The 24,677-nt window shown below is 42.9% G+C and overlaps 2 protein-coding genes across 10 annotated transcripts in view; one reads left to right on the forward strand and one right to left on the reverse strand.

Moving 5' to 3' along the window:
• Window positions 1-24,677, reverse strand: part of FEZ2 (fasciculation and elongation protein zeta 2) — a 232,337-nt gene that overhangs the window by 141,138 nt on the left and 66,522 nt on the right. The gene's annotated exons all lie outside the window — the stretch shown is intronic.
• The window catches only part of VIT (vitrin), a 101,957-nt gene that overhangs the window by 27,697 nt on the left and 49,583 nt on the right, over window positions 1-24,677 (forward strand). For all 9 annotated transcript variants that reach the window (XM_045549374.1, XM_045549375.1, XM_045549378.1 and 6 more), the window contains exons 3-5: window positions 2,527-2,592; window positions 16,109-16,265; window positions 21,839-21,972. In XM_045549374.1, coding sequence (XP_045405330.1) covers window positions 2,527-2,592; window positions 16,109-16,265; window positions 21,839-21,972 — 357 coding nt within the window. The remainder of the gene's footprint in view (window positions 1-2,526; window positions 2,593-16,108; window positions 16,266-21,838; window positions 21,973-24,677) is intronic.

The raw sequence follows: 24,677 nt of genomic DNA on the forward strand, positions 1-24,677 counted from the left end.
TTTTCATACATTGTAATAAAAAAATTGCTATGAGAAATTTTCATAATATGTATCAAAATTTTAAGTGGGCATGAATTTCAGACAAGAAATTCTATTTGGAAATTTAAGGAAATAATAATGAATCTGTTCAAAGATTACACTGTTTATGTTAAATGGAGGATTGGCCAAATTACCATACATCCACATAGGGCAATACTTGATGAGCAGTTAAAAGTTACTGTGAGAAGAACATTTAATGACAAGGAAAAAATGTTGGTATATATCCTGAAAGAGAAATAAGTTATAAAATAATGAGCATGATCAAATGTTTGTTTCAAAGTACCCCTATAAATGTGGGAAAAGATGGGAAAATATTATGCTTTTCTGTTCATCCATATTTTCTGTACTCTTTTGTTTTTTACATTTTTATACAAAGAACATGTATTATTTTTATAATAAGAGGAAAAACAGTCAACATTATTTTTTAAACACAAGGCTCAATTTCTTTTTAGGTGCTTGAAAAAAAGAACTGGTAATGTGACTTTAGATTAAAAAGGGTAAAGAGTTTTCTCTTCACCTGCCGATATGTTAATAATTCCTGAGGTAGAGCAGTGTCCAAAGGCTGTTGGAGGTTCTGCTCCTGTTTCTAAGGAGGAAGTTCAACTACCTGCAGTCGGCCTTGGTGGGGCCCGGAACCAGGGCCTCTAGAGTGGGCCACCAGGGGGCGCTTGGGTCTCCGCCCCAGACCTTGTGATGCACCTCTCCCTCTTCTCCCCAGGCCCCTTGCTCCTTGGCTTCCTTTCCCAGATCCCTTCCATTCAGCCTCCCCTCCAGCACACTCACATGTGCACAGGCATACATGCATGCACACATTCGTGCACACACACATGCGCACATGCATGTGCAGTTCTCTGGCTGTATGGAAACTGGCCATTTGGAAACGCACCGTGGGACAGAGGAAGAAGCATAGGAAAGGCCTGGGTCCCCATCCTACCCCCATCATTTATTCCTGGGCCCAGGCAAATGGGCAGACTTCTCCAGGCCCACACTCCCTCCTTTGGAAAGTGTAGATTGTAGGGTTAGTGCAGTGAAATTTAAAGACAGAAAAACAAAGGACAAGTGTCCAAGAGATGTTTTTGAAAGGACCTTTCAGCAGAGGCTAAGAAAGTATGCAAACTGTCCATCTCATCTCCCCAATCTTAAAATACTCACCCACCGCATAAGGAGATTCGGTCAAGGACCGACCGGTGGTCCCATAAGATTATAATGGAGCTGAACGATTCCTATTGCCTAATGGCGTTGGAGCCATCCTAATGTCATAGAGCAACACATTACTCATGTTTGTGGTGATGCTGGTGTAAACAAACCTACTGCACTGCCAGTCATATAAAAGTATAGCACATACGATTATGTACAGTACATAGTACTGGATAATGATCATGATAATAAATGACTGTGATACTGGTGTATGCACACTATGCTGGTAATGTATTTTCATCATTATTTTAGAGTGTATTCCTTCTACTTATAAAAAAAGAGTTAAGCATAAAACAGCCTCAGGTAAATCCTTCAGGACGTATTCCAGAAGGAGGCATTGTTAACACAGGAGATGGCAGCTCCATGCCTGTTACTGCCCCTGAAGACCTTCCAGTGGGACAACATGTGGAGATGAAAGACAGTGACATTGAGGATCCTGACCCCATGTGGGCCTAGGCTAATGTGCATCTTTGTGTCTTAGTTTTTAACAAAAAAGTCTCAAGTGTAAAAAATAAAATAAAAAAGTTTTAAAATCAAGAAAAGCTCATAGAATGATAAACAGAAAGAAAATATTTTTGGACAGCTGTACAATATGTTTGTGACTTAAATTAAGTGTTATTACAAAAGAGTGAAAAAGTTTTAAAAAAATTAATGTTTACAAAGTGAAAAAGATACAGTAAGCTAAGGTTAATTTATTATTAAAGAAAAAATATTTTTCATAAATTTAGTGTAGTCTAAGTGTACAGTATTTATAAAGTCTATAGTAGTGTACAGGAATGTCCTAGGCCTTCCAATTCATTCACCAGACTCTCACTGACTTACCCAGAGCAATTTCCAATCCTGCAGGCTCTAGGCTGCAAAATGCAGGTATACCATTTTTTAATTCTTTTATACTATACTTTTACTGTACCTTTTTAATGTTTATATATGTTTAGATACGTGAATATTTGCCATTTTGTTAAAATTGCCTATGGTGTTCAGTATAGTAACATGCTGTATAGGTTTGTAGCCTAGGAATAATAGGCTATAGCAGGTAGCCTAGAAGTGTAGCAGGCTACACCATCTAAGTCTGTATATTCTCTGTGATGTTCACACAATGAAATCACCTAGCAATGCACTTTTCAAAACATATCCCTGTTGTTAAGCGATACATGACTATATAAGGGAAAATTAGTCCCATCAATAAGAATCCTTTATGTATGTTCAAAGCAAATGTAAGGGTCAGAACAGAAAAAACATTTAGGTAAAATAATATTGATTAGATTTTTTGTGTATATTTTCTTCATGTAGTTTTGCTGGTGACTGGAATACATTCAAATAAAGAAATGACAAAGAAGATTAAAAGGCTCAAGTTCAGTAAGTAAAATTGCAATTCCTTGCTGGTAGAAGGCTTGTTTTTCCCTCTCCCATGGAAGGTTGTTACACTTATTTTAGATAATATGGCAGGTGGTTTTTTGTTTTGCTTTGTTTTGTTTGTCTCTATCTCAATTACTTTCCATTCAGACTAATTAATAAAGAGTCTCATCACCTATCACATTCCAAAAAGTATTTCAGATAGGAGTCTTGATTTTAGGGTAAAAGGAACATGGTTCCACTGCACTAGAAAAATTCAAAATGCACATACAAAGACCAGGCAACACTATGTCTCTATGGCCAAGCTGCATAGGTATTGCCTGCCATTGACACGCTGTCTCAATTCCCCATGCCAGAAAATTCAGTCTGGCTAATGCAAAGGTGCAACAAACTTGCCCATCTTCTGGCATGCTCTGGAATCAGAAGGTAAGTCTTACAGAGGAGCACATGAGATTTCGCACCCAATCAAAGGAAAGAAAAAAATAATTTTCACTTTTGGGTGGTATATTGGTTAAGATTAAATGACAGAAAATCCAAAATAATAGTCATTTACATAAAACTGAAGTTTCTTTCTCTCTCCTGTGAATATAGTCAGTTTGGGCTTGTGTGGAAACTTCACAAACTTCAGAAACACAGACTTCTGTCTTGTAATTCTGCCACTCTCACTGTGGTTCCCTACTCATTGTTCCGAATGACTGCCCCAGCTCCATCCCTCATACCTACATTCCAGTCAGGAGGAAGGCATGTACTAGCTCCCTTTAAAGATACCTCCAGAGAGTTGAATACACCCCTTCTACTTAAATACCACTGGCCAGCAGTCAGGTGGAGTGGAAAATGTCTTGAGTTCAAACATCCACATGCCTTGTCAAAAGTAAGGGGTCCTATTACTGGAAAAGAAGAGAGAAATGGATATTGGGAAATAACTAGCAGGACAGGACACAGATGGAAAATCTCCTACTTAAATGTTGTGAGCACACTGGGGTATCTGAATCCAAATTAACAGACTTGATAGAAGATTGAGTTAAGGTGTGTTTATCAAGAACCATAAAAGAAAGGCTTTGGATACAGTCAATGTTCTGTGCTCTCCACAACTGAAACTTCCTTTACAGGAATTAAATTTAGGTGCCTTGAAATCGGCAATATTAATTGTTTGAAATAAAAGAAAGAGATCTGCTTCACACAACCACCGTTTTTCCTTCTGCTCCTTTAAACCATCCATGTGAGATTTCCTGTTGAAATGAGACCAAAAGGGCAACCATCCACAGCCTCCTAGGCTGAAATACTAAAAAGGAATCTGTTGTTTATTTATTTCTGTCAGAACCAAGAGCCAAGAGGACCAGCCCTGGGGCAGATGTGTGTTCAAAACAATGATTGGGTTAATATGGAGACCAATGCACACCCAAGTATGAATTCCTTTGGGCTGTTTCCAGTATCTTCATTAACTCATATACAAAAATCATGAAAGGTTCCATGATTACCATGACAACAGTTTGCAGTGACTATGAAAGTCTGTGCTAAATGACCCAAGGGCAAACCTCTTTGAGAGATCTCAGATGGATTGAATTTCTGATATGCTAAATTTCTAGCCTTATTCTTAAAATCTCCCTAGTGATGCAGCACATTTGAGTCAATAAATGCATGAGGTCTTTTCGCTAATTAGAAACTCTGGCACAATCATTAAATAAGGGAAAAAAAGATACTATGAAGGTAATTGGATATTCCCAAACCATGGAGATATCTGATTCTTGACCTCAAGGGTATTTCTAAATCATAGTCTATAGCTTGAGGCCAAAGTAATTTTCATTTTTCTATTCAGTCTTGTCAGCCTGCTGCTGGGGAGGTGACTGATTGAAAGGAAGGCACGTCATTCATTCATTTGACAAGTATTTACTGAGTGTGGGCCGTGTACCAGGCACTGTTAGACACCCAGATACAAGAGCCATTGAGGCTCAGTTTATGCCCTCACAGAGCTCAGTCTGGGGAGGAAGAATTATAATGTCCTATGTAAGTGCTAGGATGAGGGGAGCTAAAGGTACTCCAAAAGTATGAGGAATAAGCTGTGTATCTGAGAGGGCTTCCTGGAGGAAATGACACATCTATACTGATTCTGAAGGCCAATAGGGATTGGTCAGGCAAAGATGGGGAGAAAAGAATGTTATAAATAAAGAGAACACATCATGCTCATGGCCCGAAGAGCAGAAAGAGCTAAAAAGTAGTTCAATACGGCTGAAACAGAGAGTAGGAGGTGAACATGTTGAGGTCAAAAATGGAGGCACCAGATGGTGAAGGGCTTTACTACTATGTCCAGGGATCTGGACTTCATCACGAGAGCAATGGGGAGTATCTCGGTATGGGTTATTTTGGTTGCAATTAGCAGAAATCCAAAGCCAATTTGCTTAAGCACAAAAGGGGATTTGGGAAGGACAGGAAGTAGCTTGCAGAGCTCAAGGCAGAAAGGCAGCTGGAACACCGTGGGGCTGTTTCCAGATGGAAAGGCCTTAGGAACCAGCACCTCAGCTTCTCTTTGCACATACACCTGTCTGTCTGTCTATGTCTGTCTCTCTCTCTCTCTCTGCAGACCGTGTCTCTCAGTCCTGATCCTGGGAGAGAGAATCCCATTGCATGAACATCAACTGGCAGGAGTCCACCCCTATGGTGGGAGCAAAGGGTTAGGGTTGTACTAAGGGAATGAAACCACCCTGCCAACAACAAATCCCTTTGCACCAACATATGAAGAGAGAAGAGAGGGAACACAATTTGTTAGTGAGTAAGCATTACAGATTTACGTGCATACATAGGTAGCATGCAAGTGTGTAGCAAGCCTGGACAGAATTTCACACAAATTTCTGTAGTAAAGTGAAAGACAGGCAATGATAACTTGTTTTTTTGAGCAATAAATGGAAGCATCTCGTGTTTGTCTCCTGAACACCTGGAGACCCCTGAGCTCATTCTGGAGGTAAATGTTCACAGATCCAAGGGTCAGGAGGCCAAAGACCTTGCATCGTTAAATCAAAAGGTCGGCCTTCTCTCAGCCTATTACCTCTTCAAGGAAACGCCCTAGGAGGAGAGGGTCCTCTCCACTAAACAAAGAAAAGAAGCTTGATCATCTTACAGCTACAGTTCATGTCTCAAAATACATCTTACAGGGAGCTGAAGAGTTTTAAAGAGAAAGTGAAACTATAAAAGCAAGAAAGTGGCCTAGGTCGGTGGTTCTCTGAGGGTGGCTCCTGGACCAGCAGCTCCGGCATCACCTGGGACCTTTTGTCCCACCCCGCTCCCCAGACCTCCTGAGCCAGAAACTCCAGGGGTGGGGCCCAGCAATCTGTGTTTTAACAAGCTCTTCAGGTGATTCCGATGCCTCATAAAATTTGAGAACCAGTGAACTAGAGAGAGAGCCCTGGTGAGGGCTGCTTACAGACATGAATGTGAAATCATTTAGGTGTGTTCTCCTCAGGGCCTTCTAACCTCTCTTCTGACAGCCCTCAAATTTCACCAGTGTGTTTTCAAGACTAAACGTCTTCACAAACCAAAGTCTAAAGTCAAATAACAAGGAGAAGGTAATATGGTAGTGTTGATCAGTGAGCCATTTCCTGCTACACTTGCGTGTGGCCCTGTCCTAGACTCCCGAGGATCTGGTGCCCAAGGCATGGTGCCACTAGTTGGCAGAGCCAGATTTGAAACTCACGTTGGGGTCTGGGTATGAGTCAACCCCAGAGCTTTTGCCAACAGCCTCCTCCCAAGCCAGGTGGGACTACGGAATGAGGTGTCTATTGCCTGGGGGCAGGTGAGGGTGTTTAATGATCAAGTGCTGACCGAATAGAAAGTAGAAAAGTTATACTGCAAACAGGAATAGGGGAAGATCATGAATGTCTCCCACTGGCCTGGCTTGAGGACGCCTGAGGGTTACTGTTGCTCTCAGTGATAGTTAACACTTCCCCTCCTCACTACTTTCCCTTCTTTTTCATTTCTTTTCCCTCTCATCCACCTTTCCTTCTTTGCATTGCTTTGGTCTGCCCATGCCCCCCAGTTGTCTTCATGGACATTGCTTAGCTCCATGGGGGCCCTTTGGACCAAAAACGTAGTAAATATCTAAAAGCATGTTGAAAATAATCCAGCATGGGGGTTTTACAAAGGAGAAAAGCAAAGATTTAAAAAAGCAATTGGGTGGATTCTCACAGCTCTACTCCCCAAACCCATGTGACCGTTCATTTCAAGCTGATGTTTTGCTATCATGTGCACAGTTATATTGGGTACAATTTTATTCCACCATATTTGACTTAACACATTATTTTCTAAATTAAATTAAGTCTGAATCCAAACTGCAAATTGCTGCAGGGCAGGGGCAGAATTAAAATTCCATAATTATAGGGGTTCTCTCCTTCCCTGCTCCAACCCCTAGAAAGCTTATGCAATCTAGAAGATTCGGGGAGGTCTGCTGAGCTGCTCAGTGTCCAAGCCCATATGATCTCTGGAAGCTGGGCAGCTCCACTTTCCTTGGGATGTTGGCAGAGGTGGGGCAGCCCCAAACCTAAGTCTCCACACTGACGTGCATCGCAGTAGGCACAGTTCTGATGTGGTGCTCCTTGAAGGCAGCTGCTAGGGAATGGGAACATTCCCTACTGGAACTTACCTGCCCACTCCCACCTTCCCAGTCTTAGAAGATCATTTTTTCTCCATCACTCTTTGGGCTGAACAAGCCCATTCCTCCCAAACAAGGGGGATTTGGAGAGTCTAATTCCCAAAGCCTGGAGAGAGAGGTGTCTTTGGCAATTCTGCCCTCTCTCCTGCAAACTTGAGCTCCAGAAGTAGAAGAACATGAGTCTGGCTATCTTCTTAAAATAGTAAAAGGGAAAAAATATAAAGGCAATAAACATAAGTTAATAACTTAATAAATTAACCTGATATATAGTCCAAGGTAAAGTTTACCTTACTGTACTAATGAGAGTTTCATCACTTTATTTTTAGAGGTGACTTTTTCAAGGCTCTCATTTTTCAGATATGTCTTGGAGCCATAGATCTAACCTTACCTTAGTGGTAGGTTTAGTCAGCACAAACCTATATAAACAGTTTCTAACAAATTACCAAAATGTGGCTGCATTTTTTCAGTTGTTTAAGGCTACAAGTAATGATTGAAGGGTTTAGGTGTGTTCATAACACTCTTCTCCTAAGGAAGTCATGATACCTTATGAATTTTAAGGATTAATTTCATTTATGTGTAGTTTACACATTCAAAAAGGCCTACTCTTCAACTCACAGGCCTTTCAGCCCGTACTGTAATAAACACATCTTGTTTCCACATAAATTATATCTACCAAAGACTCTAGCACAATCCCTGCCTGGGCAGACAGACTGTGCTAGACAGAGAAAATCCTTTCAAATTGTAAAATCTCATCAATAGCTTTTCCACACATAAAGCCGCCCCAAATGAGCCCCAAAAGCAATGGCCTTAGTCCAAAGTGGTGCCAGGTGAGATAGTATTACACAGATGGGAGCCATTGATGATTAACTCCATGCAACACATTGCTGGTTGTCTGTCCTGCAAAGTCCGTGACTTTAGTAAGCATCCAATCTTGTATAAGACAAAATACAAGCATGCAAAGGGAATCCTTCCTGGACCCAACCCCTATTCCCAACACACACCCAGAACCAGGTTAGATGCCTCCCGTGTGCACTGCACTTCCTCTATCAAGTACAGATGCTCCTTGACTTACAGTGGGGCTATGTCCCAATAAACTTAGAAAACATGTAAGTCAAAAATGCATTTAATACTCTAATAAACTGCAAAGCCAAAAATTATAAGTCAAACCATCATAATTCGGGGACTTTCCACAATTACTACATATTATTCTAAGAGCTTTTTTTTTTTTTTTTTCAATATATCCTGTCTTGCCAACAAGACCAAAAGCACCATGAAGGTATAATTAGTGCTCATTGGGTAACTGCTGGATGTATGTACAGACAAATGAACAACAAATGCCACTGTAAAATAAAGCAAAATGTGGTAAATTCTACATAAAAATAACAAACAAGGAGTCTACAATAGGATTCATACTTGTTTCATGAAAGAACGTTCAAGACTAGACATGAAAAATGCATAGAATTTTCCAGAGGTGGGTGGCAGGCCTATCTACGTGGACTAAGCCCAGATATCATGGGGAGGAAGAGGGGAATGAGGTGAGGAAGCAGTGAGTGGCACGGTCAGGTTTAAGTGTTAGGGCATCACGGGAGGTGCAGCTAGAAGGTGAATTAGAACCCACCAGGCAATGCCAATCTGAGAAGCTTTTTTTTTTTTTTTCGCTGTTGGCTAAAGAGTGGGGACTCTTGAGAGTTTTCTGAGCAGAAAATACACGTGATGAAGACAGCAATCAGATAAACAAGATAGTCTCCACCAGCAGCAAAGCTACCTTCTGAAATATTTCCATGACATTGGAGTCTGTTGAAAGAGACAACTTGGGGGTGAAATGTACCACCTGTAACTCACATAGGTCTCTTCAACAAGTTAATCTTAATACCTTGTAAGGCATGGAAAGATTTTTGCAATCAACCTTGAAAGGATGGATGATTCCTGAACCTACTTCCTTGGGCATGAAAAGGTCATTGTTATTCAGGGCATTGGACACAGATGAGGAGAAAAATACAGCTCTGTGGTTACAGGATTTGGTGTAACATGTACCCAGCTTCTTGGGGATGTTTATGTGTAGCCACTTGTAAGTAATCCCCAGTGTTTGCTTGCTTTTTAGACACCTGGTGCCAACACCAGTGTGTTCACACAGATTGCCATGTGTGCCCTTTCTCAGACCATGAGAACGAAAGGCATTAACTTTCTAGCCCTCCTTCTAATGTGTGGGTGAGAAAGAGGGCAGACTCTCTGTGTTACAGATTTCCAGTTGAGTTAACTTTACCATGACAATTCTCAGAAGAAGAAAACAATACAAAGGAAAATTACACAGGGAGCATTGCCTTGCAGGTTTTGGGGGTAAAAGCACACACAAACACACACACTCATACACAGCTTATTTGCCAGATATACCCTGCATTCACACACTAGTGGTTGTTGGCCGTCCTAGAGTTTAGAAAAGCCCTGTAAGATTTACATACAGAAGCAGCAATTTAACTTCTCTTCAGTCATGGAAGAGGCACCCAGGTGGGGCTAGCAAAGCTTTGCATTTATAGCCAGAGGGCCAGGGTTCGGGTCTCGGCTCTGCCACTTATTTGGTACTTGAGCTTGAACAAGTCAACTTGCCTCTCTGAAAAATGGGAAAAATAAACCTTTCAGGGTTTTGTAAGGATCAAGTGAAAGAATGTGTATTAGGGTCCTTTGTAACTTTAAATATGTTATTTTTAGAGACAGAAACTTCTGCAGCTGCCTGAAAGCCGTGTTGCCACAGGTCAATTACCCTCTGTCATCTAATCACTCCTTCATCACGTCCTTCTGTGAGAGAGGGATAAAGGCAATTTCTCAAGCCCGGCAAAATCATTGAGTAGAAGGACCAATCTTCATAGACTTTTTGCCATGCTTAAAGCTTGAGCTTGGAATTATCTGCTGAGAAAAGTACCTTTTACTAGATTTGTATTTATGAAACTGTTTCCACTGCATGTCCCATGTCCCCGACCCCAAGTTGCTTGTATAGATTTTTCTTGGGAAATTTTTTATGACCAAGGGAGACATTTTTTAACCCTCAATGCTGCACATGTTTTTGGCAAAGGCTTGACTCAGGAGAGAGTGTGGCATGGCATTGGAATCAGACATATTGGGGTTCAAATCCAGCCCACCATGGATCAAAGCTGTAATTTCATAACCTAGAGATGTCACCCCAGTGTTAGCTTGGCCCCCGTGGCTCCTCAGACATCAGATTAAATCTATGTAAAAACCAATTCTATTATCTTTTTTGAAAGTCTGGAGCTCTCCCCCAGATTTCTGGAGAATCTGCAATTTCCTTCCTCATGATTGTCTCTGCCTAGCCACTTCTGGGTTCTCATGATCCTCCTGCCCTGTTCTACCCTGTGGCTCAGCTCCTTCACTGCCCCCTACAGGAAATCCCCCTGCATCCAATATCCTGTCATGTTTTAGACCCTATAGTACAGATTTTCAAGGCAACAGAAGGGGTTGCCTCAAGGAGCACGTGACCGTCCGTCCTCCAGCATGTCACTCCACCCCCCCTTCCCTCCCCACGTCATGCGCCACCCTCCCTCTCTCATGTAACAAGCTTATTCTACAGCTAGACGCTCCCTCTTGCCTCTCTGAACAGTTCAGCTCCTACACAGGCCCTTGGAAGCTCAGTAGGCTTATCAAGAAATTTCTTCTGAAAAGAATATTGTGCTGTCCGGAAAAGAGTTCTAGCAAAAGCAATTGTCGACATCTTGGTCACAGTGGGACTGTGAGTCCCTCTAGTCCCCATGTGATCTGATTTCTGATGACCTTCCGGGCCTCATCGTGGACCTCTCTCCCCCTTGCTCACTATGCTCCAGGCACACTGGCCTCCTTTGTGTTCTTCAAACCACCAAGCCCGTTCCCACATCAGGGCTCTTCCCCTGGCTCTTCCTTCTGCTGGAAGGTCTCCTCCCAGGCCGCACTGGCGGGCACCTTCTCATCCTTTATATACCAGGGACAGAGATTAAGTAGAAAGGAATACAGGGACTAAATCCTTTAGGGCCTTGTAGACCATCTGAAGGAGCTTGGACATTATTCTAAGGGGAGAAGGAGGCCAGTGAAGGGTTTTGAGTAGGAGAATGATGAAATCTAGTGACATTTTTCAAAGTACCACGCTGGCTGTTCAATGGAGAAAGGATCCAGGCAAAGGGTGGGCAAGCACAGAAAGAAGAAGGCAACACAGGAGGTTACTGTGTTAACAGTCCAGACAGGAAATGTCAGTGACACACCAAGGTAGAGGGTGAGAGAAACAGCAGATTTAGAAATAAAATTAATAGGCATTCCTAATGGATTAGTTTCATTCATTCATTCATTTAGCAGACATTCTATTGAATAGCAGTGAACAAAGTAGATGAAAATCCCTGCCCTCATGGAGTTTATATTCTAGTAGATAAATGAAGATATAACTGGAACTGGGACCTAAAAAGTAGTAGCATTTAAACAGATGAAAGGAAAAAGAGTTCCAGGTGTGAGAAATAATTCACACTAAGTTTGCAGGACAACATGCATTTAGAAAGTACCAGAGACAGTACTGACAAGCCCAGATGTTCCATGGAAGGGCCCATGTAAAGGCCTTAAGGATTTTGGAATTTTTACTAAAGGCAGCAGAAAGCTATTGGTGGTTTTTGAGCAAAGACTCAACATGATCAAAGACTGCTTGAGAAAAATGGAAGAGACTGCTTTGCAAAAGCGTTCGCTACAAAGGAAGAATGAACATGACCTGGCTATCAGGATCAAGAGGATGGATGCATTCATCTTCAAATTAATGATCATTTTTATTTCATTAAACTAACAATTTTTTGCATAATTATCTTAAAAATAGGATTTTACTTTAATTGAATATCACAGTCCAACAAAATGTAGTTTAATATCAAAATTTTTCACACATAAGTTCTTTCCATGCTTTCATAATTCTTCCTCATTAAAAAAATTAAAAAATAAATACAAATTCTTCCTCATTAATAGATACAAGGCAAGCTTACAATGACCTTCTCTAATTGATAAGAAAATTTGTTTTCCAGAATCAACGTGGTGCGCCTGGGATCAGTGAAAAATGAATGGCAAAGTAAGGAACGTACAGTTTGATTTGGCCTGCTACAAAACTGGCTTATTGTACGCGACATCACCCAGTAATCACTGTTATTAGCCCAGGCAGGAGACACAACCCACTGCAAAAACATTTGCAATTCTTCCTCTAAGATTCCAATTTTGCACTTAAACAGCAAACAGTTTTCTGTTCTGAGAAGAGAACTTTTGCCCAGGAACCCTGTAAGGTCAACACAGCAGACACATGCCCCTCAGTGAGGTGATCCTACAGTTCCACGTGGTTTGCAAGTGCTTCTTCTCTTTTCCCTGTGGCTGGTTCCCAGGGCCTCTGGGAAGGAATCCTTGGCAGATACCGAGGTGCTCTAATGTGAGCTCTGACATGAAAGTGACAGTGACTATGAGAAGGCAAGGTAACCCTACAGAGTCACACGAGGGAGCGGGTTAGGGCACAAGGGGAGAATCAGAGCAGACAGCCAAGCAACAGGGCTCTGGGCAAAGTTCCACTGACGCAGGTCTGGGCTCCCCCTGGCTCTCTGTGACTTCGGCCTGAGGTTTCCCTCACGGCCACCAGCAACTGTCAACTCAGGAAGAAATGGAAGAGGCTTTTGTCTTGCTTTCTCCAAATGTTCCTGGGAATAAACCTTTCTAGAACTTATAAATAAGTGCTCACCTGAGGTTAACAGTGGGGAGACAGCACTTCCCTCTGACTGCCTGTCCTGACGTTTGCCAAGTGTCTTCCTGCTCCGTTCAGACATCACAATGATACTTCTTGAGCTGCCTTAATTGCGACTTGTCCTCTTAGGGAAGTCTGATTTCTGTACTTTTAGGATAAAACCCAGAGAAGGGAGAAGGGAGATATGAAAATGAACCTTAACAACAAAAGAGAAAAAAGGAAAACCTAAGCTGTAAGCATTGAATAGTTCAAAAACATCCAGAGGAAATGCAAAGATAAATCATTTCATTTGGGCCTTAAGTGGAGAGGTAGAAGGTTCTTTGACAAACAAGCTGACTGCCTCACAAATAACTAGGAGAATACTGTAAAGTAATAAACTACAGTTTCCATATACTTAAAGAAGAGCTGCCAGAACGATGCAAATGATTGCTTTTTCCTGGCTGGATATAGACATTATACTTTTTAATAATTTTCACAATTACCCTGCAAAATTTAATTAGTCCACTCTATCCAGCTTAATTTGCTGTACAAATTAAACAAGTATTTGACCTTCAGCCACACTTTGCCATTGCTCCCTGTGCTTCCAAAGTGCGTGAGCATTTGTGCTTGATTTCAATTTTTTCCCCCTGTGGGAAAAATTAATGAGTTCATTGACCAATTTTGCAGATAAAATTGGGTGCAGATAAAGCAGATCTTTTTTAAGTTACTTCTCTGGGTTTTGTAAAAAAAAAAAAAAAAAAAAAAAAAAGACAAAATAAATGAACAAACAAAAAACAAATGCCCCTTTAAAAAGGGAGTGGGGGTGGGGATTGATTAGCAGGAAGTAAAATAGTCCCACGTGAAATTTTCCCGTGTCTTTTAAACCAACTATTTCATGGAAAATCCTACCGCACGTACTGTGTGCACCCTGAAGTCTTGGTCATTGTATAATACTCATGCAATAAGCTTCCAGATAGAGCCTCATTTACTCAGCCCCAAAAGATTTAGTTGGCCTGACAGAAGATCCCAAATCTCAGCGTGCCAAAGTCACATCAAGATTTAATCCCAGTTCACAGAGCTTGTCATCTCCTGTTTCAAAGAACTAAGAACCAAAAAGAAATCTTTCATTTTCTTTACACCTAAGGGAGGAGATGCATTTGGGAGGGGGGCGGTGATCTGCAGAAGGGAGGGGAGTTGAACACATTCTGTCACACCCAGGGATCAAACAATTAACTAATTTAAGGAGAAACTATACTGGCATCTTCAGACCAAGATTTGCCTTTAAAAACAATATTCTGAGACACAAAATAGTAAATGCAGCCTTGAGTTTAAAAGAATGAAAGGTAAAAAGAAATAGCTGGTGCGGAGGCAACCTCTGGTGGGGAGAATGAAACCGCAAAACTGTTTTAAGCACAGTGCTCTACTTCTTAATGCAAACCACAAATTGCTTAAGCCTGTGATCAAACTCAGCCTCGTGGTTCCCAGGAGAAGCTCCATGCTGGCCCAGCCCTGAGTGGCAAAGATGGTCTGGGAGGGGTGTTTAAGAAAAGAGTAGGAATTCTGACTTCAGCTCTCCCTCCAGCCTGAATGAAATGCAACTCTGCTCATTCGGGTACACAAGGGTTAAAAAAGAAGAAGAAGAAGAAGAATATGCTTTTTGGATACAGCTGGAAGCCATTAGCAGCTCTGAGACCATCTCAGTAACCCAGTTAGAGGGTGGGTGGCCTGGCAGAGCTCCTGGATCCGTGTGTGTAATCACAGACTCTTAGCACAGGGAGGGGTTTTATTTCTACCTCCCACCCCATGTCAAAATCCCCTCTTCAACCGCTCAGCCTCTGCTTGCGCACTTCCACCACGAGCCCACTCACTGCTTCCTGAGGCAGCCCGTTCCTTCCAGGGCAACTTCAATTCCTAGAAAGTTCTTGGCAAAATTTTCCCGTATAGAAAGTCTACCCTTTAAGTTTTAACTCTGCCCTCTGGTGTCATAGCACACAACAGTCCTACTTGTGAAGACAACACAAGTTGCCTCCAAATTCTTGCCTTCTCGTGAGCAAATGACCCCTTCCTGCAAACTGTCCTTTCCATTTGGCAGTTTCCGGACTCCTCCTGAGTCTTTGGACTGTGCTTGTGTTTGAGAGTCCGTTCTGGAGAATGGGGCCCAGAACTGAATACATTCCCAGATGGAACGGCACCAGTATAGTATCCTCCAGAGGACCTTTTCCTTCAGGAGTTTTGGAGGAAAAATCTTTGCAGGGAAGATGCAGCCCTGCCCCCTTTTATAATAGATACTATCACTTGAGCATCTACCCCACCTCATCCCCAGACAAGCTTTCAGCTCCAGAACTTGCCTACTGGATAGTGCTATCCTGGCAGGAGCAGTAACAAAGCCGCAAAGGAGGGAGGAAAGAATGAACGGGCTTCCCTGGAACCTCAGCAGGGGAGCTCCCAGATTTCCAGCAAGTGTTGGGGAAGAGAGAAAAGATCATTCCCATCGTGACCCAAGATCTAGGCCAAGAGGATCCCCTAGGACAAAGGCAAAAGATCACTTTTATTATGTATCTCCCCTGTCCAAAAACCTTCCATTGCATCCCACATCCTGCACAGCATACAAGCACTCAAGCCTCCTTAACCTGGCCCAGCCCTACCAGGCCACCATCATCCCACCAGGCACCAGTGTGGAGCCTTCACCCAGCAAGCCACCCTTGCCCAGGTCACTCTGACCGGGCTGACTGTGGGACCCCTTGCTTGCCCTTCCTGGAACAGTTTTTCCTTCCTCCTGTAAAGTTGTCTGGGATTTTCTCTTTCCCTGGACTAGCTACAGAGCACTGGAAAAACCAGTACTCACCTACCATTGACTCAAGATTACATTTCTGGCCACTGGAGGTTGGGTCTTTCCCAGAGTTCTCTTTTTCAATTAATTGTCCGAATCAGCCCAGGGATCAGCCTTTTGTTTTTGCTCTCAGCAGGTTAAATGCAATGGATGATCATTGTTGTCTTTTGGTCTGGGGAATGTCCTAATTACATCTTTGCTTTCATTATACAGAGGGGAGGCAGGGTCAGCCCAGGCTCTGGCTTTTAGAGATTAAGTAAATAAACAATTATGACCTAACAGAGTCCCCCCATAAAAAGCTGGTACCCAAGGTGTCATTTTGACCTAATCGTATTCCCAGATGTGCCTCAGATCAACTGTGATGTCAAAGCTGGGAAGATAATCAATCCTGAGTTCATCGTGAAATGTCCGGCGGGATGCCAAGACCCCAAATACCACGTGTATGGCACTGACGTCTACGCATCCTACTCCAGCGTGTGTGGCGCCGCCGTGCACAGGTGAGTCGCTCTGAGCTACTTCATAACTAGTGGTCAGGGTGTTGACAGCCCCCCGTGCAGGGGTGCAATATTTAGTAAACAAAGATGTACACATTTAACTGAGCATCCTGCATTTTATCTGGCAACCGTACCCTGGAAGGAAGACCCAGAAGCCGTGCATGCTGCTGCATCTCCTTTCATAGCACTCCGTAGAAAGGGCAATTGACTCCTCTTTATGCCTTGATGGGGACAGGAGGAGAATTCCACTCTCTCATGCTCATGACAGGGAGACCAAAGTTCTTGACAATATAAAGCGTTTTTTTCTACCTGTATGTGGTGGGCAAGAAATGATAGGGATATGACCAAGGAAGGGCCAGAAATTTGGAGGAAGAAATTTCACAGCTGTGGTGATGGCTGGAGAAAAGGGAATGGGAGAGGTGAGAAGAAGGGGGGGCAGGGGATACCACTTGGTCAGCTGCTGGTCTGGGATCCAGGAAGGAGGACAGGAGGTGTGGTATGCTTTGGACTAAGTCACTGCCTAAGTGAGGAGAGGCAAAACTGACCTTCACAGAATCCTCATACCTCTTTTGCTTAAGTTTGGAGTCGAAATACAAATGTATGTTGACTCCATATCTTTGCCTTAATAAGGCTAACGTGTATGTACCAAGCATTTTCCCTACATTACCTTATTTAATCCTGACAACAATTCCTCTATGCAGTATCTACTCCTATTAAGCACATCTTAAAGATGAAGGAATATAGGTTGAAGAGCTTTCCTAAAGCTACATAATTAAAAAGTATCAGAGGGGACTGGAACCCAAGTCCAGCTGACTGCAGTGCCTGTGTTGCCAGCTGCTGCCTAGCACAGCTTTGAGACATGGCTCCCAAGTCAATTCTTGTCTACTGGGTGCTGCATGAAGTTTCTAAATTATTTGGGGGTCTGGTATCTTTTTGCTTTTCTTCATTTGCACATAAGTCAGTTGATTGTTCAGTTGTACCTCTACTGGAGAGAGAGAAGATGTAAAATTCATTTCTTTTCGAGAGGTCTAGTCAGTAGACTCTCTGAAATTTGAGGGAAGCAGTAAGGAAAAAAACTATGCATAAAATAAGGTTTAAGAATCACTAATAGATTTCATTGGCCATACTACTCTTTTTCTCACTACTGCAGAGGGGTGCTGAGCTAAATGGTTTTTCAATGGGACTGGGACTACGCAAGCTCTATTAAAAACAAGAAGTGGAACATTAAAGAAAAACAACACCAAATGCTATTTCTTAATGCTGGACCATGGACGAAAAATATTTTCATGCAAAAAGGAAAGAGGTATACAAATCTACACAGGCACACGTGCACATGTGCATGCTCCCCCACACATGAACATGCCTCCCACACGTATTTTCACACACATGCATGCTCACACACGTACTTACACACACATGCATGCCCACCAAGGCCGTCAGCACTCTCCAGTCTGTGTCTGTGTAGATACTGCAGCGTCTGTGTAGACAGTGACATCTGCGGTAGAGGCTGAGCCTGTCTTAAAGTTGCCTGCATTTTTCCAGTGGTGAGCCTAGATGATTGGCACTTATTTCCTCTGGCATTTGCTGGCTCTCTCTTGCCCTTCCATGTTTCCTGCACACAGTAGAGCCACAAGAGTAAATCTGACCTCACCAAAATTGTCATCAAAATGACAAGTGATCCCTTATGCTATGATTTTCTCCTTCTAGCATCATCTCAACCCTATGTGGCTGCCGATAGCGTCCCCATTTGCTAAAGAGGAACTGAGGCCTCTCTTCATTAATTAAGTTAATTAAATTGCTAGTTAGATGCACATTGAGGGTTAAAACTCATGTCCCAGGACTTCCAGCCCTGAGCCCAGGTGACATATTTACACAAGCAGCAGCAAATCCCAGCACTGCTTAGTATACCAAGTGAGGACTCATAGTTGGCAAAGGCTTCATGGTGGAAGGACACACTCCTGGGGTGAAAATAAGAAGTGCCAGGCCTCTGCAATCCCAGTGTCTGGGTTAGGGTGTAAGAACTTGGTGGAAAAAGTATGGATGAAGGTAGAGGGGCAGAGGAGAAGAGCTTGAATGTTTTAACAAGATGTGCTGCTTGAGCAACCGAGTGCCATTATGGCTTCCTGGACCAGTGACAGATAGAGTGGAAAAACTATTTGGAAAGAGGTGTCACTATTCATGGGGAGGATGAATAGAAGTCTTCAGGGAAAGCAGATAGGAATTTTGGACGCTATCAGCTTTGTTTTTCACAAAGAGAGCCAGCCTGTTTTCAGAAGGCAGGATTTAAGACACAGAGAACAAGAGCAAAAAGTTCACTGGGGACCTACAGCCAATGTCCTGCTCGAGTCCCCACAGTCAGAACTGGGACACTGCAGAGAGTATGCTTAGGTTTAGAAATTCAGATTAATACAGATTAAAGGATTTAATATTCACATACTGTATCATGCTCAGAGGTCTTATTACAAGCAATTCCCTTGATTCTTTCAAACCAAAGGGATAACGAACACATTTGAGGCATCATATTTTGTCTCTGCCTTATCGCAAATTAACGCCTGTATTGAAAGGGGGCCGAGTGCCGGGGGAGGGGAGAGATTTGTCTGAGGCAGAGCAATGAGAAGACCGTCTCCGTGCAGAGCACTCTTCAACTCGGATCTCTGACCAGACGCCCCCTCAGAACAGCAGCTGTTCCAGACCTGACCTGGTGGTGAGCTGTCCCTTCTCTCTGAGCCAAGAACTGACCCTCAGCTGATCCCCGTCACCTGCACCAGGGTCAGGGAGGAGGACATCAAGGCCATGCTCTGCACCGTGTAGGGTGTCTGAGAAATGCAAAGAAGTGGAACTGGTTTTGCTCTTCCAGAAAATATATATGAAGTGCCTACATCTGAGTGATACAAATGAGGTCACATTTACATAAACTCTCCAAATGACCATGGCTCTGAGCCCCCGTCTGGCTCCTAAATGGAGCTGCAGCCTCTCTCCTCCTGCAGTATCTCCAGCACCGGTGGAGTCTCCCTTGCATTCTGCTTCCTCACACAGCTGGTACCTTCTGAAGTTTACAGACCACTGACCTTCCCAGGATCTGCCCTGGAAATATCCATGTCCACCAGTTAGGTACCTCCCAACGAGATAAGGCTTCACTCTCTGCCCCAACAGGAAAATCCCATGAGAACACAAGAGTTCCCCATCTCTACCTGTCCCAAAGTTGGGGTTTTCAGTCTCACACAGCCCTCACAAGGGATGGCAGCTGCACAGTTCGCCTTGAGAATCCCCTCCCCGTTCCCTGCAAACAGGTGGAGGGAAGCTCAGCCTGGGGGTGAGTGGGAGCAGGGGAGGGTTGGAGAGGGGCTTCCCTCCCTGAGCGGAAGCTACCGTGCTTCAGACATGCGTGTGCACACAGCTCCCCCAAAACCGTTCACAGTAAATCCAAAGACCAAATAATGTCTCCAGAAGACAAGAAAAGGCTGAGGGTTATTTCCATTTCCCCCATAGCGGCAATTTTTTTTTTTTTTAAATAATTAGAATTTTCAGCCTCAGCCAGTGGTGTGCTGGTGAATGTTTCACAACCAGTTCTCCAATAGAGGGGGAGGGGATGGGCCTGATTTGCCAATTCGCATGGTGTAAATGCTCCCCACAGTTGATTCATGGTTGATTCCAAGCTACCAATGTCAAGTCAACCAGCTCACACAATCCTGAAAGCTTAACAATCAGCTCTCACAAGCCAGTACGTGTGGAACCTACATACCACTGACAGACCTTCTTACAAGGAAACAGGACACGCCGTCCTTTCCATAAAAAACTTTTCCATTTAGTTGGAAGACAAAATTAACTCCAGAAATTTTTAGGAACTACTACAAGACAGAACAAAATCAGAGTCTAAGTTATGAGAACAAGATTCTAAGGGAGGTGGGGGTAGCAAAGTCATGTCAGAATCTCTGTGGGGAAGGTGCTAGAAACTGGGCCGCCCCTTGACAGCGGCACAGGCCTGGTCAGGCAGAGCTGGGAGCCAGGTCTCCCGGAGTGAGACAGCAGCATGACCAGAGCTGTGGGGGTGGGGATGGAGTGGGGTGTCTGGTGAGCTGAGACCAGCATGCCTGCTGCTGGGAGAAATGAGGTAACTCGGTTGTGGAGAGCCCCCAGAGAAGACGGGGCAGTGGAGACAGAGGTGAGGAGGCGTTGGCATCATCATGCTTTTGAACCCTGAGAGGTAGCCATAAGCAAGAGGAGCAACCCCAGGATGACGTAGGTCAGTTAGACCTGGGTTCAGATCCCTCTTGCAATTCACCGGTTACAAACTGTCGAGTGAGTCACTCAACGTCTCACAGCCTGTTTGATGGAATGACCGGGAATAGCCACATTCCGTCCACGCCACAGCTCAGAGGTTTGCTGGGAGGACTCAGTCAGATACTGTACTGAGAATGATTTTAAAGCAATTAAGTGCTTTACATGTCGAGTATTATTACCACTTTCTTTCCTTCTGGGCCATTGGGAAGTTGAGTGTTGAAAGTTGTTGACTCATCGTGAAGGTGGGAGGGCAGGAAATGGCAACTCTCTCATTCCTGCAGGGAGGGAAGGGTGTTGATGGGAACAAGTCAACATCTTTTTTTTTTTTTAAATCCTCCGTACCATAAATTACAGATACCCAAAGGAGCCATGGGGCAAGAAATGACGAGAAAGTGCTATTCAGGAACCAGATGGAGCCCCTGCCTGACATAGAAGGAAAGACAGACATATGCCAGTCACCATCCCGTCAGAATCTAAAACCTTGCAGAATCCTAGAAATTTAAGAAATGATTTTCAGTCTTTTGAGGACTCTTTTTAATGAGTTTAATTCAGCCAAATATCTTCCTTCCCTGACCCACAATTAAAAGAGATTTTTACTTTTAATAATTTCATACCACTCTTTGAAATAACTGGATTCATTCTGCAATGTCACAAAACCAAACTGGAAATGGTCAATCAAGAAAGAGGTTTTACTTAAAAGAACTAGTGAGAATGAGAAAACCAAGGAAATGAAATCTGAGGCATGGTGGCAAACAGAAATTCCTGGCTGAGGCCGGCCACAGTGGCTCACGCCTGTAATCCTAGCGCTCTGCGAGGCCGAGGTGAGAGGATCACTTGAGATCAGGAGTTCCAGACCAGCCTGAGCAAGAGCAAGACTTGTATCTACTAAAAATAGAAAAATTAGCCGGGCATGGTGGCGCATGCCTGTAGTCCCAGCTATGGGGGAGGCTGAGGCAGGAGGATCACTTGAGCCCAGGAGTTTGAGGTTGCAGTGAGCTATGACGACGCCACAGCACTCTAGCCCAGGTGACAGAGTGAGACTCTGTCTCAAAACAAAAAAAAAAGAAATTCCTGACTGAGAGAACAACCAGATCCTGTAAGACCTGGGAGTTCAGGTGTAGGGCCCAGTGATAGAGGCACTGTTTTGGGGGTTGGGCCCCAGGTCAAGGTAAACTCTTCTTAATCTCGCTGCTTTCATATGTCTAAATAAAGATGGAGACTAGTTTGATAGTCTGTTGATCATGTCAAAGAATATTTCTGTTCTTTCTTCAACAATTATTTTTTTCTCTTCATAGCGGCGTGCTCGATAATTCAGGAGGGAAAATACTTGTTCGGAAAGTGGCTGGTCAGTCCGGGTATAAGGGGAGTTACTCCAACGGTGTCCAGTCGCTGTCCCTGCCGCGGTGGAGAGAATCCTTCATCGTCTCAGGTAGGACCACATGCAGGAGAAACGCTGCTAGTCAAGGCCCTTGGGCTGGCCCCCCAGGATCACATGTGCTCTCTTACGTGTGCTGTTAGTTTTCGTGTATGGCCCAACTCATTTCATAAAAATCTAAACCATTAGTTTTGATAATTAGGATTATGAAACAATAAATTATAATTACATGATAGATCACTATGGAGTCAGGAAACATTTAAAAGCCTCTAACTGCTCATTTTACATACACTGCAGCTATCTGCAAGTCCCATCACATGTTTAATTATGTGAATTGTATTTACTAACTTGAGTTTTTGAGCTAGTCCTTTAATTAGGACAAATACGCCTCATATCTAGAACCTCATTTCTTTTTTTTTTTTTTTTTTGAGACAGAGTCTCACTTTGTTGCCCAGGCTAGAGTGAGTGCCGTGGCGTCAGCCTAGCTCACAGCAACCTCAAACTCCTGGGCTTAAGCAATCCTACCGCCTCAGCCTCCCGAGTAGGTGGGACCACAGGCATGCGCCACCATGCCTGGCTAATTTTTTCTATATATATGTTAGTTGGCCAGCTAATTTGTTTCTATTTTTAGTAGAGACGGGGGTCTCGCTCTTGCTCAGGCTGGTCTCGAACTCCTGAGCTCAAGCGATCCACCCGCCTCGGCCTCCCAAAGTGCTAGAATTACAGGCGTGAGCCACCGTGCCCGGCCTAGAACCTCATTTCTTGAGATTTCTGGTAAATGAATAGATAGGGACATATGCTCTTAGAGAGAGCTATAATTTTATTTTAGAGTTCTAAATTGTTATTTAATTAATTATTTCACTTTTCAATCAGTTCTCCCTACCTAGATTTTATAGATAATTATCTTCACTCTTCCCTCTCCTTTCAAAGATGTGATGTCAGTGGGCTAATGATTAATGTGATTTCACAATGAAAAGATAATCACGTATCTTTGTACTATCATGACCTACCCTCGCATTTTTTCTATTTTTGTGAATTTTCTCAACCCACTTTTTTATTTTAAAGTTTTTTTAATTTACCGAAAAATTAAGAGAATAGTATAATGAATATCCATATTATCTTCACCTAGATTCACCAGTTGTTACTATTTTGCTACATTTGCTTTAATTTTTTATCTATCATTTATCTATACTTTGTTCTGAACTATGTGAAAATAAGCTGCAGGCATCATGACACTTTATACCTAAATATTTTAGTACACATCTTGTAAGAAGAACAAGAACATTTCCCTAAATAACAACAATGCCAATACCATACCTAAAAAGTTAACATTGATACAATAATATCATATAATAAACAGTTATTTAATTGTATCCAATTATCCCTAAAATATTCTTTATAATAATTTCTTATTTTGGGGGAGAACCACAATCTAATCAAAGATCAAGCATTGCATTTAGTTGTCATGTCTATTTAATCTCCTTTAATCTAGAAATAGCCCTACCACACTACCTTTTTTTTTTTTTTTTTTTTTTTGAGACAGAGTCTTGCTCTGTGGCCTGGGCTAGAGTGAGTGCCGTGGCGTCAACGTCAAACTCACAGCAACCTCAAACTCCTGGGCTTAAGCAATCCTTCTGCCTCAGCCTCTCGAGTAGCTGGGACTATAGGCATGCGCCACCATGCCTGGCTAATTTTTTCCATATATTTTTAGTTGTCCAGCTAGTTTCTTTCTATTTTTAGTAGAGATGGGTTCTCGCTCTTGCTCAGGCTGGTCTCGAACTCCTGAGCTCAAACAATCTGCCCACCTCAGCCTCCCAGAGTGCTAGGATTATAGGCATGAGCCACCATGCCCAGCCTACACACTACCTTTTTTGGTCATGAATGGCACTGACATCTTTGAAGTCCAGGCTGGGTGCCTAGTACTATATACCACAACCTGGACCAGAAGCTTGTCTGTTTCCTCATGATTGGATTCAGCTAAAATATTTTTGACATGAACACATAGTATCATAGCATATCCATTATGTCATATTGCAACAATCCTATCAAGAAGCATAAAATGTCAATTTGTCCAATTGTTGGTGATGCTAAATTTGATTACTTGGATAGTTTACCATCTCTCCCCACGGCAAAGACACCTTGTAATTCATAAGCAATCTGTAGAGCGGTACATTGAAACAGCTTGAGTAGCTTGTTCCCCCAACAAATTTCACCCAGTAATTTTAACACCAATTGCTGATCCTCACTGTAGCAAGTATCACATTAGTAATTGCAAAATTGTAACGTTTCCAATTGTCATTTCTTCCACATTTATTAGCTAGTATTCTTATATAAGGCAGAGTTTTCTTCCTCTACCCCCTGCATCTATTTTTCTAAGTGTGCTATGGACTCATGGATTGTTTTTAAAAATACAATATGTTATAATCCATTATCATCATTACCCTTTTCGGTGCTCAAATTTTCCAGGCTTGGCCAGTGGAGTTTTTTAAGCTTTTGATATTTCCACATTAGTGTTTGAACACAACACAATGTTCTATGCTCACCTTATACCTACCCTACTCTGGACCTCAATCTCCCATTTTCTCTAAGGAGTTTCCATGGGATTTTAAACTAGATTCAAGTCAAGCTTCCTGGCCTCCCAACAAGATTAGGTGCTTTGGGACTGTCCTGAGAAAGAGCCAACTATAGAAAGCCAACTGACGCAGTAAAGAGAGAAATGTCTCGTAATGTAGTGGGTCTTCCAATCTTGGTGGTTTTCT

The sequence above is a fragment of the Lemur catta genome, chromosome 4, assembly GCF_020740605.2.
Source record: "Lemur catta isolate mLemCat1 chromosome 4, mLemCat1.pri, whole genome shotgun sequence".
Classification (NCBI taxonomy): Eukaryota; Metazoa; Chordata; class Mammalia; order Primates; family Lemuridae; genus Lemur; species Lemur catta.